At 40.3% G+C, this 11,635-nt stretch overlaps 2 protein-coding genes across 3 annotated transcripts in view; one reads left to right on the top strand and one right to left on the bottom strand.

The window, feature by feature from the left end:
• Positions 1-898: 898 nt before the first annotated feature.
• Positions 899-10,086, bottom strand: LOC115370270 (beta-galactosidase-1-like protein 2). The gene is made up of 18 exons (XM_030067211.1): positions 9,917-10,086; positions 9,701-9,769; positions 9,484-9,579; positions 9,294-9,402; positions 9,105-9,197; positions 8,767-8,848; positions 8,399-8,463; positions 8,112-8,196; positions 7,262-7,399; positions 6,740-6,820; positions 6,439-6,545; positions 5,255-5,401; positions 4,487-4,558; positions 4,026-4,104; positions 3,371-3,458; positions 2,179-2,290; positions 1,166-1,282; positions 899-1,009 (listed from the first exon to the last, which is right to left on the bottom strand). Exons 1-18 carry the CDS (start codon positions 10,078-10,080, stop codon positions 899-901), a joined length of 1,815 nt encoding a protein of 604 aa, XP_029923071.1. The 5' UTR covers positions 10,081-10,086.
• Positions 10,087-10,719: 633 nt separating this feature from the next.
• LOC115370789 (beta-galactosidase-1-like protein 2) overlaps positions 10,720-11,635 on the top strand; it is a 30,102-nt gene continuing 29,186 nt past the window's right edge. Inside the window, exons 1-2 of one of the 2 annotated variants that reach the window (XM_030067957.1) lie at positions 10,720-10,804; positions 10,886-11,043. In XM_030067957.1, the coding sequence (XP_029923817.1) occupies positions 10,934-11,043 (110 nt within the window). In that variant the 5' untranslated portion in view covers positions 10,720-10,804; positions 10,886-10,933. Of the gene's footprint in view, positions 11,044-11,635 lie in introns of both variants that reach the window. The other variant, XM_030067956.1, reaches the window with a different exon arrangement.

Genomic DNA, 11,635 nt, shown 5'->3' with positions numbered 1-11,635 from the left:
ATGTATAAAAGGACAAAAACCTTGACATTTTCATGAATTTCCTTACCCATAAATACGTCAATTAAATTCATGCAGTTTTGATAGAGCATATTAAAAAATACAACTAATTTCAAAAACAAAAACAGAGATGAAAAATACAAGTAGATGATTAAAAAAGAACTCTCAGTTGTCCATGAAGGTTAATTTCACTTTGTATTTTTTTCTGTGTCTCACATTCCCTGCATTTCATACATGGGATCATACTCATTCTATATGCACAAATTGCTATTTAGTGGCCTGTCATCGATTCATATGCACACTGATATATTGTGAAAGCAAAATCGTCCAACTTCCTGTTTTAGTCTCATCATTTCTGGTGAACTTGATGCAACCGTTTATTACTTGCGCCTCTTTGTGAATAAGAAAGATACGCCCATATGAAAGACAGGACCCTGCTCCAATGAGAGGCTCGTGTGGGCGTGTCATGCTGTTATAAACTGTAAGTCTAACCAGAGCAATGGTCATGTTAAAATCAGACAAGAAGTAGATGGAGCCACATTTTTATTCTGTGAAGAACAAAAGCCACTGGTCTTGAATAAAGCAACAGAATCAGTGGAGAGGAAGAATTCATCATGCACAAAACTTCAGATTTCTAAGACATATAATGATGCATGTACAGTGATACCGGGTTAATAAATCACGTATCAATGACCTATTTTTTTTTTTAAATGATAATGCTCTCACATGCAGCCAACCAGCCAACATCATTGGTATGTTTCTCTCTCTCTCTCTCTCTCTCTCTCTCTCTCTCTCTCTCTCTCCCTCCCTCCCTCCCTCTCTCCCTGTGTGTGTGTGTGTGTGTGTGTGTGTGTGTGTGTGTGTATTGTATGTGAGGACATTGTATAGCAATGCATTCTTTTCACAGCAGGGTGCAAAAAGGGAGTTTGTAAACATCAATTGTCTTCCCGTGATCAGGAGTTTCAGCAAATACTATTCTCTCATCAGTTCTGTGTTCCTCGAAAACAATGATCTGAAAGAGAAGATCAGAAATCAACAAACTGTTTATCACCAGGTACGCAGAAACAAACAGCAGAAAGCCTGATGTGTAGCCCCGGTCGAAGCTGAGTGTCATGTCAGAGAGCCAGCCATCATGTTTCAACATGGAAATGTAACAGAGACGCTGTACCTGGTTCTCTCCACTTCTGAGCCAAGGCGCCGGCAGGTACAGGAACTGCTGGGGGCCAACGAACCAGTGGCGTCCCAGGTTCTGCCCGTTGATGAAGACAACTCCTTTCCCCCAACCCTGTGGGCAGACGCACCAACACATGAACTCACCCGGCCTATTTTCAGCTCTCTGATTATGAGAATCACATCAATGAACCAAAGAAAACTAGGCAGACACTAGAAATATGGTTAAAAAAAAACACTAAAAAACAATGATATCAATCCTTAAACATAATGCAATTTATAGCTTAATTTTAAGGCAGACTGTATTAAAAGTTTCACAATGCTTTAATTTCCTTCTGATTTCCAGAGTAGCTTTTTTGTTTGCTTGTACATTATTCAGTATTTTTTTAAAGTTAGTAATTTTGCTTTTACATAAGTACATTTTTGCTTGAGTGTTGTACTTTACCACATTACAGAGAACAAATGATCAGTGACAGATTGTGGAACCTTTCACAATAAAAGCTCAGTCAGCAAAGATGAGAGGAGGAATCTGGTTCTGCCTTGTTGGTTCCACTTGTCATTACCAAATAACTGCTGTTTTCACAATAAACTGTTACTGTTTTCAAAAAGGAACTCCATAACTTTTACTCTGAATACATTTTAAATGCTACTTTTACTTTTACTTCAGTAGATTTTTACAGCAGAACTTCTACTTCTATTTAAGTAAATTATATTTTTATTACTTGAGTAGCAACTTAAAGTACTCTTTCCTCCACTGCTAATTACCGATCATTTTTATTGGGAAAATCAGTACAGCATGGTCTCATTGTGTTTAGCCATGCAAAAGGTATACAGATGTAAGATAAAAAATAAAAAAAAAACTGTGCTGCGTAACGAATTATGCTTCCATTCAACATGTAAAGTTAAGAAAGAAAGCATTATTTCAGAGAGGATACTGAACCAGCAGTGGTGTTTCACAGCTCTATAAGCTAACCGTGTTCAACCCGCAGGCTGAGTGGCTGTCTCACTCACAGGGAGTCTGAGGAACGTGTCTCTGGGAGTGTCGTCCACATGCAGTCTGGCCTGGAAAAACCCCGGGAGGGAGCAGCGCTGGTCGCCTGGCTTCCACTGAGCCGCACTTAATCTGAAACAACACAGGAAACAACGCCCAATTGAGACACAAACTCACGTTCATGATTGTGTTATACTAAAATCAGTTTGGGTACATGTGCAAGAGGGATGACACGGGGGACCTAGACGGGAGGATCAACGCAGATGTCTTCAGGGCAGGGTATACAGATAGGGTGGATATTATTAAAGGTTTACTATGTAAAATTTCTGAGGATCAGTTCAAGTGAGGATGTTTAGGCTTAACTGTGCATGTAATCTGATGGCTGAATCTCATCATCAGCCCAATTGCATAGTGCACCTTTAAAGGGAAAAATCAACCACTGGATACTCTTACTTTGTGATGCATTCTGGGGGTTATTTTCTGATAAAGTGTTGTGATGGAGTCTTAGTGTTTTGCTAAACCTGTTTCATCCTTTTCTATCTCATGACTTCCTACATTATATTTCCACAGAGTATCTTTCTAAGGGTGTGAGGTTTCTGTCAAAATAACATTGACTTTGTGAGCATATAGATGTGACTGTCTGTGGCTATACCCCTTCTTCAAACCATGATGGCCTGTACTCATAAAACTCAGCCATGCAGATATTTTGTTTGGTGATGAATTTTTAGGTGTAGATAATCATAAATCCAAACTGCAAACCTATACAGCCTTGCAAGAGCAACTTTTTGTCCAGTGTTGTGCTTGGATATGATCAGAAGGCATGGCGGTGCCGAAATAGCTGAAATAGCTGAAATTTGTTTTGCAGCTGTATTGCATTCTAGTTGATGGATTTCTCTTTGTATGATCTCTGAATATTGAGGAATACTGATGGTGAGTCTAGAAAATGAAGAAATTGTTCTTTGACTGTGTCGGACAGAAACCAGAACTAAAAAATAGCTGACAAAAAGTCTGCTGTCAAACTCCATCATGCCCTCACTGGAAATATCTCAACATGGTGTCATGTTTTGACCATTATCCATGGGAATGAAGCTAAAAATGCCAGGTATATTAACAGTGCTCTTTGGGTGGAGTTGACCTTTGACTGACACAAGTAGTATGGCCTTGCTAAGTTAAAGTGAGAACAAGATAAAAGTCAAAATGGACACAACCAACCTCTTTATAAAGCCAGGCTTCATGTCTAAACAGTGGATGGTAAAGCCTCTCAGAGGGGCATGATTCAAGAAAATGTCTCCCACAATACCTGTAACACAACAATTTAAGAAAAAACAGAAAAAAGACACAGCACGCACACACACACACACACACACACACACACACACACACACACACACACACACACACACACACACCAACAGACCTGGGTAAGACAGAATTCACACATCCTTGTTTGATGGTTTGCATCAGAAAGTTTTCACAGTCACAGTTGTTTGACTTGCTGAGAAAGAAAAAAGTATTTGTTTCTGTCTTCTGACAAATTTTGCCTCCTCACTCTGAATACAAGTTCAACCTTGGTGAACTTTGTCACATATCCTGCTGCGCTCACATTCATAGCGGCAAACACATTGTTTTTTTGTTTGTTTGTTTGTTTGTTTTTTTTCTCTCGGATGAATCAAGTGTAATGTGACTGCCCCCATTAGCTGAGTAGACTTTTCGGTGATTGACAACTTAACCATTATCTGACTGCACTCTGCAACGTAAGAAGTTTAAAATGACCACAAAAGATTATTTGAATTCAGGTCTGGAAATGTGCTCTAAGGTATTACAGGCATTACACAGCACATGAAACAAACGTTTGAGTCTTGGATACCTTTACGCTGTTCATCCAGGGCTTTCCCATAATTCACTCTGCCACAGTTCTCCACAAGTAAGCTCAACCGTCTCTCTCCCTTCATATGAATAAAACATGAGTGTTATTTGGAAGGGTATTCTGCAATAAATGGTGCACAATCACGTCAAGACAATTCAATCTTTCAGATCAGACCTTTTTCACAGCAGCCATTTTGACGTGAAATAGCAGGGTAAACACGTGCTACTTATTATGTTAATAAAGGTGCTGGAAGTGTAGCAGAGCCTTTCCTGTCTCTGTCTGACCTAAACAGAAAGGAGCTTTCATTAATGTCATTAGTAACAGCTGTTTACCCTGCTATTTCATGACAAAATGGCTGCTGTGAAAAACAGTGCATACTAGTGGCTGAGAGAGGGGGGCGACAGGAGGGAAAGCACACAAGAGAGAGAGAAACAGAGAAACAGAGAAATCAAACGCAGTACCTTTCCATCAGGCAGCACTAGCTCCTGAGTCCTGTAGTCCAAAGTGCCGACAGCTTGTCTGTCCACAAAAACCTAGAGAACATCGGCAAAACTTAAAATCGTAAAGTGAAAATTGCCTGTGACATCAATTTGCACTACTGTGCCGTATGTGTGTGCTCGGCCTTTTCAGCAACACGCAGCCATGCTGAGAGCAGGAAAAGATGCTGAGGCAACTGTCCTTAAAGCATGCTGAACCTATGTAACCTCTTAATCTTATATGAAGTGTAATTTAACAGAGAAAATAAAGCATTTATTGAAATTTTTTATGGGCATGGTAATTTGTTCATTACATCGATGCACCTGCTGTTTCAGCTTCATCGATCTGGTGAAAGTTATAACTGGAATGAATAACTCTGATTTTGGTTTGAACGGATATGAAAAACTTTGAATCTATTCATTCACAATTCTTGAAAAACATATGTAACTGTTGTTTTATTTTTCAGATTTCAAAAGAGAAGGGATGGTCTTGCATTTTTGCACATATATGAAATCAATATAAAAATTTGCCTAAAAGTAGTGAATTGAATCGTTGACTTTACAAACTCTTAATGGGTTCAATTGTTCCTAAAAAAATCTCTCCTAAATTGAATTACTGACTTGTGATTCATGAACTTGTTGAGCAAAAGCTTCACAGCTATATATAGTATAATATTCAGTATGCATATGTGTGTGTGTGTGTGTGTGTGTGTGTGTGTGTGTGTGTGTGTCAGCCTGTTTGCACGCCCTCACCAGCGCTCTGTCTCTGATGTTGTTCCTGGAGCTGAGTGCTCCTCCTCCAGTGATGACGGTCTCGTACAGTGTGTATCCATACGACTGACCGTTGTTATTGTTGACAGGGAGGTTCTCCATGTTCACTGGCCTCTCTGATCTGTGTGGCTGCATTAATGGTCAGTCATTCATGTCAGCTGGTATCATACCAGGCAGCTGAAAAACAAGGCTTCTGCACACCTGGATGGTGACTGACAGGTGCATAAAAGAAATTGTGATGCCAAAAGAAGAAGAAAAAATCTGCTGCATACTGTCTTTGCTTTAAATAAAGTCCTTCATGTGCAAGTGGAAGTGTGTGAGACAGCAGCCTTTTTCTTTTTTTCTTCTTCTTTCGGTATCATGCTGGAATCCATAATCTTGCCGAAACACATGATAAACACAAAACCTTTCGCTTTCAAGATCCTGAAATGAGAGGAAACATGCAGCTGTGTACCTCTACAGGTAGCACAAGTTGCAAACGTTGCTAGTAGGTTTTTAGGAGGGATCATTCCATACAAGAAATGGATGTATGGCATTGTAAGACATTTTGTGTAACAGCGTCCAAGAAAATGGCATTGGAGGGTTTCTTAAGAAAACAGGGTGTGTTGATGCTGTCATGGTTTATTCACTGCATCGATGCATCAGTTGTTAAAGCAGCTGACTGACCCGCTAAATGAAATCAGTAGAATGAATCACTCTGACTTTGGCTTGAACCAATAAGAAATGCTTTGGACTTGTAACAGGACATTATAGTTTATAACTGTCTGCCATTAATGTTTTGAGGATGAATAATGTTTCTGTAATTCTTTTGTCTGATTTTTTTTTTTTTTTTTTAGTTTGAGGATGATATTGCATTACTGCAGTGAATTGAATCACTGACTTGAAGCAGGATTTATAAAATCATATACATCATTCTAAAAAAGAAAAATCATTCTTTAATCAGATTGCCTGCTAGTGAACTGAAGAATCTGTTAAGCCAAAGATTTGAACCCCTAAAATTCTCTTTATTTTGACCTTATTATATTGTATAATAAACCGTGACAGCAGGCAGATGCTGCTGTGTGTTGCTGTCTGTGAAAATAAAAATGAATGAAGTTTATTATTATTTTGTCTGTCTTGGATTGTGGTACTGTGTGTGTGTGTGTGTGTGTGTGTGTGTGGCTCACCTTGTCAGTGAAGTGCAGGCTGTCCCACAGTGACAGGTGCTGCTGGATGACAACAGACTGGTACGCTCTCCTCTCCTGAGCAGAGGGCACTTCAGGGAGAGGCTCAGCTGGAGCACCAGGAGGAGAAAACACAGGTGTTACAAGTGTTTTGTTTTTCTTCTTCAGCCAGCGGCTCACAGCATACAAACTCAACACACATCTGCATACTCAAGCACACTTTGGTGTTTGTGTCTCTCTGTCAAAATCAAAATCTGCATTTGGCACCCACATCAATGCACACGGCTGCTTAAAGAGTCCTTACAGTGGTACTGGCTGAATAAATTCCTCAGCAGCTGATATTTTATAGTGTAGTCCCCAGCCTCTGATAATGGAGCATCATAATCTGAAACATAAAAAACAACTGATATAAGATAAAAAGGATTTTCTACTGTACACACTCAATTATTCCTGTTTGTTTATTTATTTACCAAAGCACACCAATTGAAAACAAATTCTTCTCGACAGGAAAAGTCCAGCAAGAAGAGATGCAGTTATTGAGAGGGACTGGGCGGGTTTAGTTTATGTGAAAACAATTTTAACATATTACATAGTGAAAGTGCAAAAGATCTTAAAATCGTCACTTTTAATACAATATCATCTGAAAGTAATTTCATGATTGCTGCAACTTTTTACTGGTAACCATGTTTTGCAAGAATCAAAGGGCATGGCTTTTTTTTGCATATCAGCCAAAATATGTGTCAAAACAAATACATCTGTGATCAGCTAGTATTGGTTGATAATATCAGCCTGTCAATAAACCTGTCAGCCTGCAATTCTTACCCACCATAACTGGTAACTTGAGGTTTGTAGGTGCCAAAGTCCATGGCTCCGTTCATGAAGCCAAAACTGGTTCCTCCGTGGAACATGTACAGGTTGATGGAGACACCTCGATCCAGGAGCTCTGACACCACAGCTAGCATGTCTGTTCAGGCACCAGAGACAGAATCGCTCAGCAGGTGACAGTCAGTGACATGCAGTAAAACACCATACTGTGCATGATATGATAATGACATAGTAAGGAAAAAGGGATGTGCAGTGATGAGTGATCACAGTTTTGAAGTGCAGCAGTGGCAGGTTCATGGTTAGAGCCAGTCAGACCAGTTTGGGCAGAATGAGTAATGCTCTGCCTTGGTGAGAAAAACCAGCTACTTCACTGTAATGAGCTGCACTACATGTTAGGGAAGGGTGACTGATCTAACTTTACTTTAAATTACAATTTTGGCCTCAGACAAATATGAAAACAAGATAATTGAGATATAGTGATTATTGTGCTGCCTACTGGACCTCCCTCTTCATTCTGTTTGGGAATGATGCCCTCACTTTGTCTGGAGTTGTAAATCCAGGGCACCTCTTGCCTTTGCAGTGGTGTGCTTTTAACTCTCCCTTAAAGCCCACAGTCACTCTTAGCTGGGCTAAGTTCAATAAATGTATGATGTCTCCAAAGTCACTGAGCAATTGTTTAAAAACAAATAAACAAAAAAGTGATCTCAGTATTGACCAAAATAACTGTGACTGTGATTTTTTGCCATAAGCGAGCAGCCGTACTACATGTATGCAGTCATCCAAAATTACACACAGGAGTTGCTCTGTGCATGAATGTGTGTGACCGTGCCTGGCTGGACTGATTTCCATACCTTCAGCTTGGAAAACATGGTGATGCTCCCCCCAGACGTCAAACCACCCGCACCAATACTCCATCACCATTAGAGGTTTCTGGGGCTACACAAAGCAAAACAAAACAAAACTTGTGGACATACCTGCACCACATGTGCACTTCCTAAAAGCACCATATCACTAGATTACTTTTCATAACAATGCAAAATATTACTTCTTCATTTTAGGCTTTTAACTAAGAAATTCCCCAAATTACAAGCAACTGATCATAAGGGATATAGAAACAAAATATCAATCTGTCACCCACCTGCATGTCAGCCAAATACTGTATGGCTCCAAAGGACAGTCTCTGAAGGTTTACTGTTTTTAGCGCTAAAATTAAGACGTTTTAAATGAGAAACAATGTTGAAAAATGAGAAAGCACATAATTCAGTGTTAGTATCAGGAAACATGAGATCCTGAATTGAAGAAAGTGTTACTTTAAATTGATTAATCAATAAAAGGACACAAAATACGACCTATCGCAATAATAGTATTTGTAGGGCAAAAATAAATAAGAAACAAGCAAATAATTTTTATAATGTTTTAGGATGAAATGACTAATTTCTCTGCATTTTACTCAAATATTTTGCTATCTTTTTTTCAAGTGGTGGGTACTCCTCATATCTTTATTACCTCCCTCGACCCCTCCACATCTCAGACCCTCCCAGTTGTCTGAAGTCAGCAGGAGCTCATTGATACCACGGGACTGGAGACACTACAAAAAAGTGTGTGTGTGTGTGTGTGTGAGAGAGAGAGAGAGAGAGAGAGAGAGAGAGAGAGAGGGTCTTGATCATGTTGCGTCTCAAATTATACAAAACCACACATTTAACATTCTAATCCAAGTGGTCGACATCTTTTAGACTTACAAAAAAGCAAATGGATTACTGATCCAACTGCTACATGATACAAGATAAAATGGAAATTGCAATGTTACTGTAAAATGTAAATTTAAACAAAATAAAGAAGCTCACATTCTTTATGAATGGCATGTATTTATCATCCTTGGCGTATGATCCGTACTCATTCTCAACTTGAACTGCAATAATTGGACCTCCCTCTTCAAACTTCAAAAAACAAACAAGAGAAAAAGGACGCATGTTTTAATGTTGACTTTATATCCCCTGCTGAAAGATTGTGAGTGAGAAACAAACCGGACTCACCATCAGGGGTTTGATAAGTGACGCGAGCTTGTCTAAGTAGGAGTTAACAGCTACCACAAATCCAGGATACATTGTCCTCAGCTGCATGTTCTTATCTTGTAACAACCAGCTGAAATGAACACAGCATTGAGTTCAGCAGTATACTGCTGCTACATAGCAGCGCTTTAAAGTGATGGACAGATGGTGTTACCTAGGCAACCCCCCCAAATCCCACTCAGCGCAGATGTAAGGTCCAGGACGCAGAATCACCCAGAGACCCAACTGTGCTGCTAAACTGATAAAGGCCCTGAGGAAGAAAGACACAATCTATGTTTTTTATCACAAAAAACAGCCACTCTGGTTCTGTTCGGCTCTGTTCTTACATTCAGTAGATTTAAAATAAGCCAGTAAGAAGACTGAAACCCTACTTAAGGTCCAGCTGGTCCTGGAAGTTGAACACTCCTCTCTCAGGCTCATGCAGGTTCCATGGCACATATCTGAAAGAAGAAGACAGGGTCAAAACTATGTGATTATGTGGTTGATAGCATTGTAATTCATTCCAGTAAAGCCACAGAGAGATTCCAGTGCTCAGACAGGTGATTCCAGGTATGGTTAGCCAGTCATAAGGTGCAGTGGGAGCCTACGTTGTCACAGTGTTGAGGCCACAGGCCCTCATCTTCAGCAGCCGGTCCTCCCAGTAGGCTCTGGGCACACGGAAGTAATGGATGGAGCCTCCCAGGATGCGGAAGGGCTCTCCTTCCAGAGTGAACTGGGAGGAGTTGGCCCTCAGACCCTCCACACGACTCATTCTCCTCACTTCAGATCCACGTCTGGAGTGAGAAAAAATATTGGTTCGCATTTAATTAAAATAAAGTCCTGTTAATTTGCCATAAACTGAAACAATAAGTTTCCAACACTAAACGCACAGTGATACAAACGTATGAAAGTTTGTGGCAAGGGGCAACAACACTGGAATGTGACTCTACAAAAGACAAATGACAGATTCTATCCACAATAGTACAATAGAGTAAAATCTTACCAAATGTTATTATGAGAATCCCAAACTCACAGAATAAATGCTGCATCTGCTCTGCCAATGCTGTACCTTGAGGCTGAGCATGCCAGGGAGTATTTGAAGGGATGACAGTGCTGGGAGGCCTCCAACACTGTGGATAAATGGAAACTATTGTTGTTTCAGAACAAAAATATAATAGCGCTCTCTGTGACTCTCTCTCTCTCTCTCTCTCTCTCTCTCTCTCTCTCTCTCTCTCTCTCTCTCTCTCTGTGTGTGTGTGTGTGTGTGTGTGTGTTAGAGACTTACAGAGGATGACAATGTAAAGCACAGAGAGCTGTGCTGGCATCACTGTATTGTTCGAGGCTACAGGCAGTGTAGAACCCGCTGCTGCCCCTTAGTGGTCATGAATGTAATTGCAACATAGGCAGAAATGGAGCCGGACTTGATTGGTACTTCGACTAATACTGGACTTATTTCCGTGTTCGTCGCAGGTCTATCGAGTACACCTGACTGAGAAGTAAGGAATTTACAAAGAGATTTTTTTCAGCAGAGCAAATTGCGACTTCTGAGATATTATGCTCTTTATTCTTGACTTCAGGAGCATAAAAAGGCGAAAGGGGCAGCTGTCACTGTAATTTTCACCGTCATGTCCAAGGAAAGTTCATCGAGGTTTTCTCGTCGACTGTCCCTAACGCAAAGATACAGGCTACTGCTGTGTTTTACCATCGCTGTAATCATTGTTTACCACTTTTCAAGGTAAGGTGCTTTTACGCGATTGCGCAAACAAGAGCGTATTTCTCCAACTTGTGGCAGCTGTTTGTCAATAACATGGACCCATGGGTCAGCCTGCCTCCCCACTGTGGGCGTAAAATGTTTACTCCAAGGCAAGGAAACCCTCTCAAGACCTCTCTGCATGTGATTTCTGCCTGGTCACAGTAATTTCTCATTCAACTTTAAATTGAATTTTCCACATGCAACATGTAGCCTGACGTAACCCTTTGACATAACAGGTAGTATAACTGTGGCACAACAGCGATATGCTTATATCTACACCAGTGAACTTTAACCTGATCCGATAGACCTGTGGACATTGATCACTTAGCAAATGCTCATGACAGCATTACTGTCAGACAGTCTGTAGTGATACGTATATTGGAGACAACAGATATTGGGCTTAAAATCTCAATTTGATCTGAGACACGACTGGTGATCACGGAAACCAAACGCATTAACCGCGGCTCTCTTGCAAGTGGGATTTGGGTAGGGAGCGTCAACATTTTTTTTCTTTTGCTCCAATTTCAATAACTTCTTAATAAAATGGTATAGGTCCATCAGACCCAGTGGTGTG

The sequence above is a fragment of the Myripristis murdjan genome, chromosome 13 (assembly GCF_902150065.1).
Source record: "Myripristis murdjan chromosome 13, fMyrMur1.1, whole genome shotgun sequence".
Lineage (NCBI taxonomy): Eukaryota > Metazoa > Chordata > Actinopteri > Holocentriformes > Holocentridae > Myripristis > Myripristis murdjan.
Note: the sequence above shows the minus strand (reverse complement) of the source record. Positions and strands in the feature narration are given on the sequence as shown.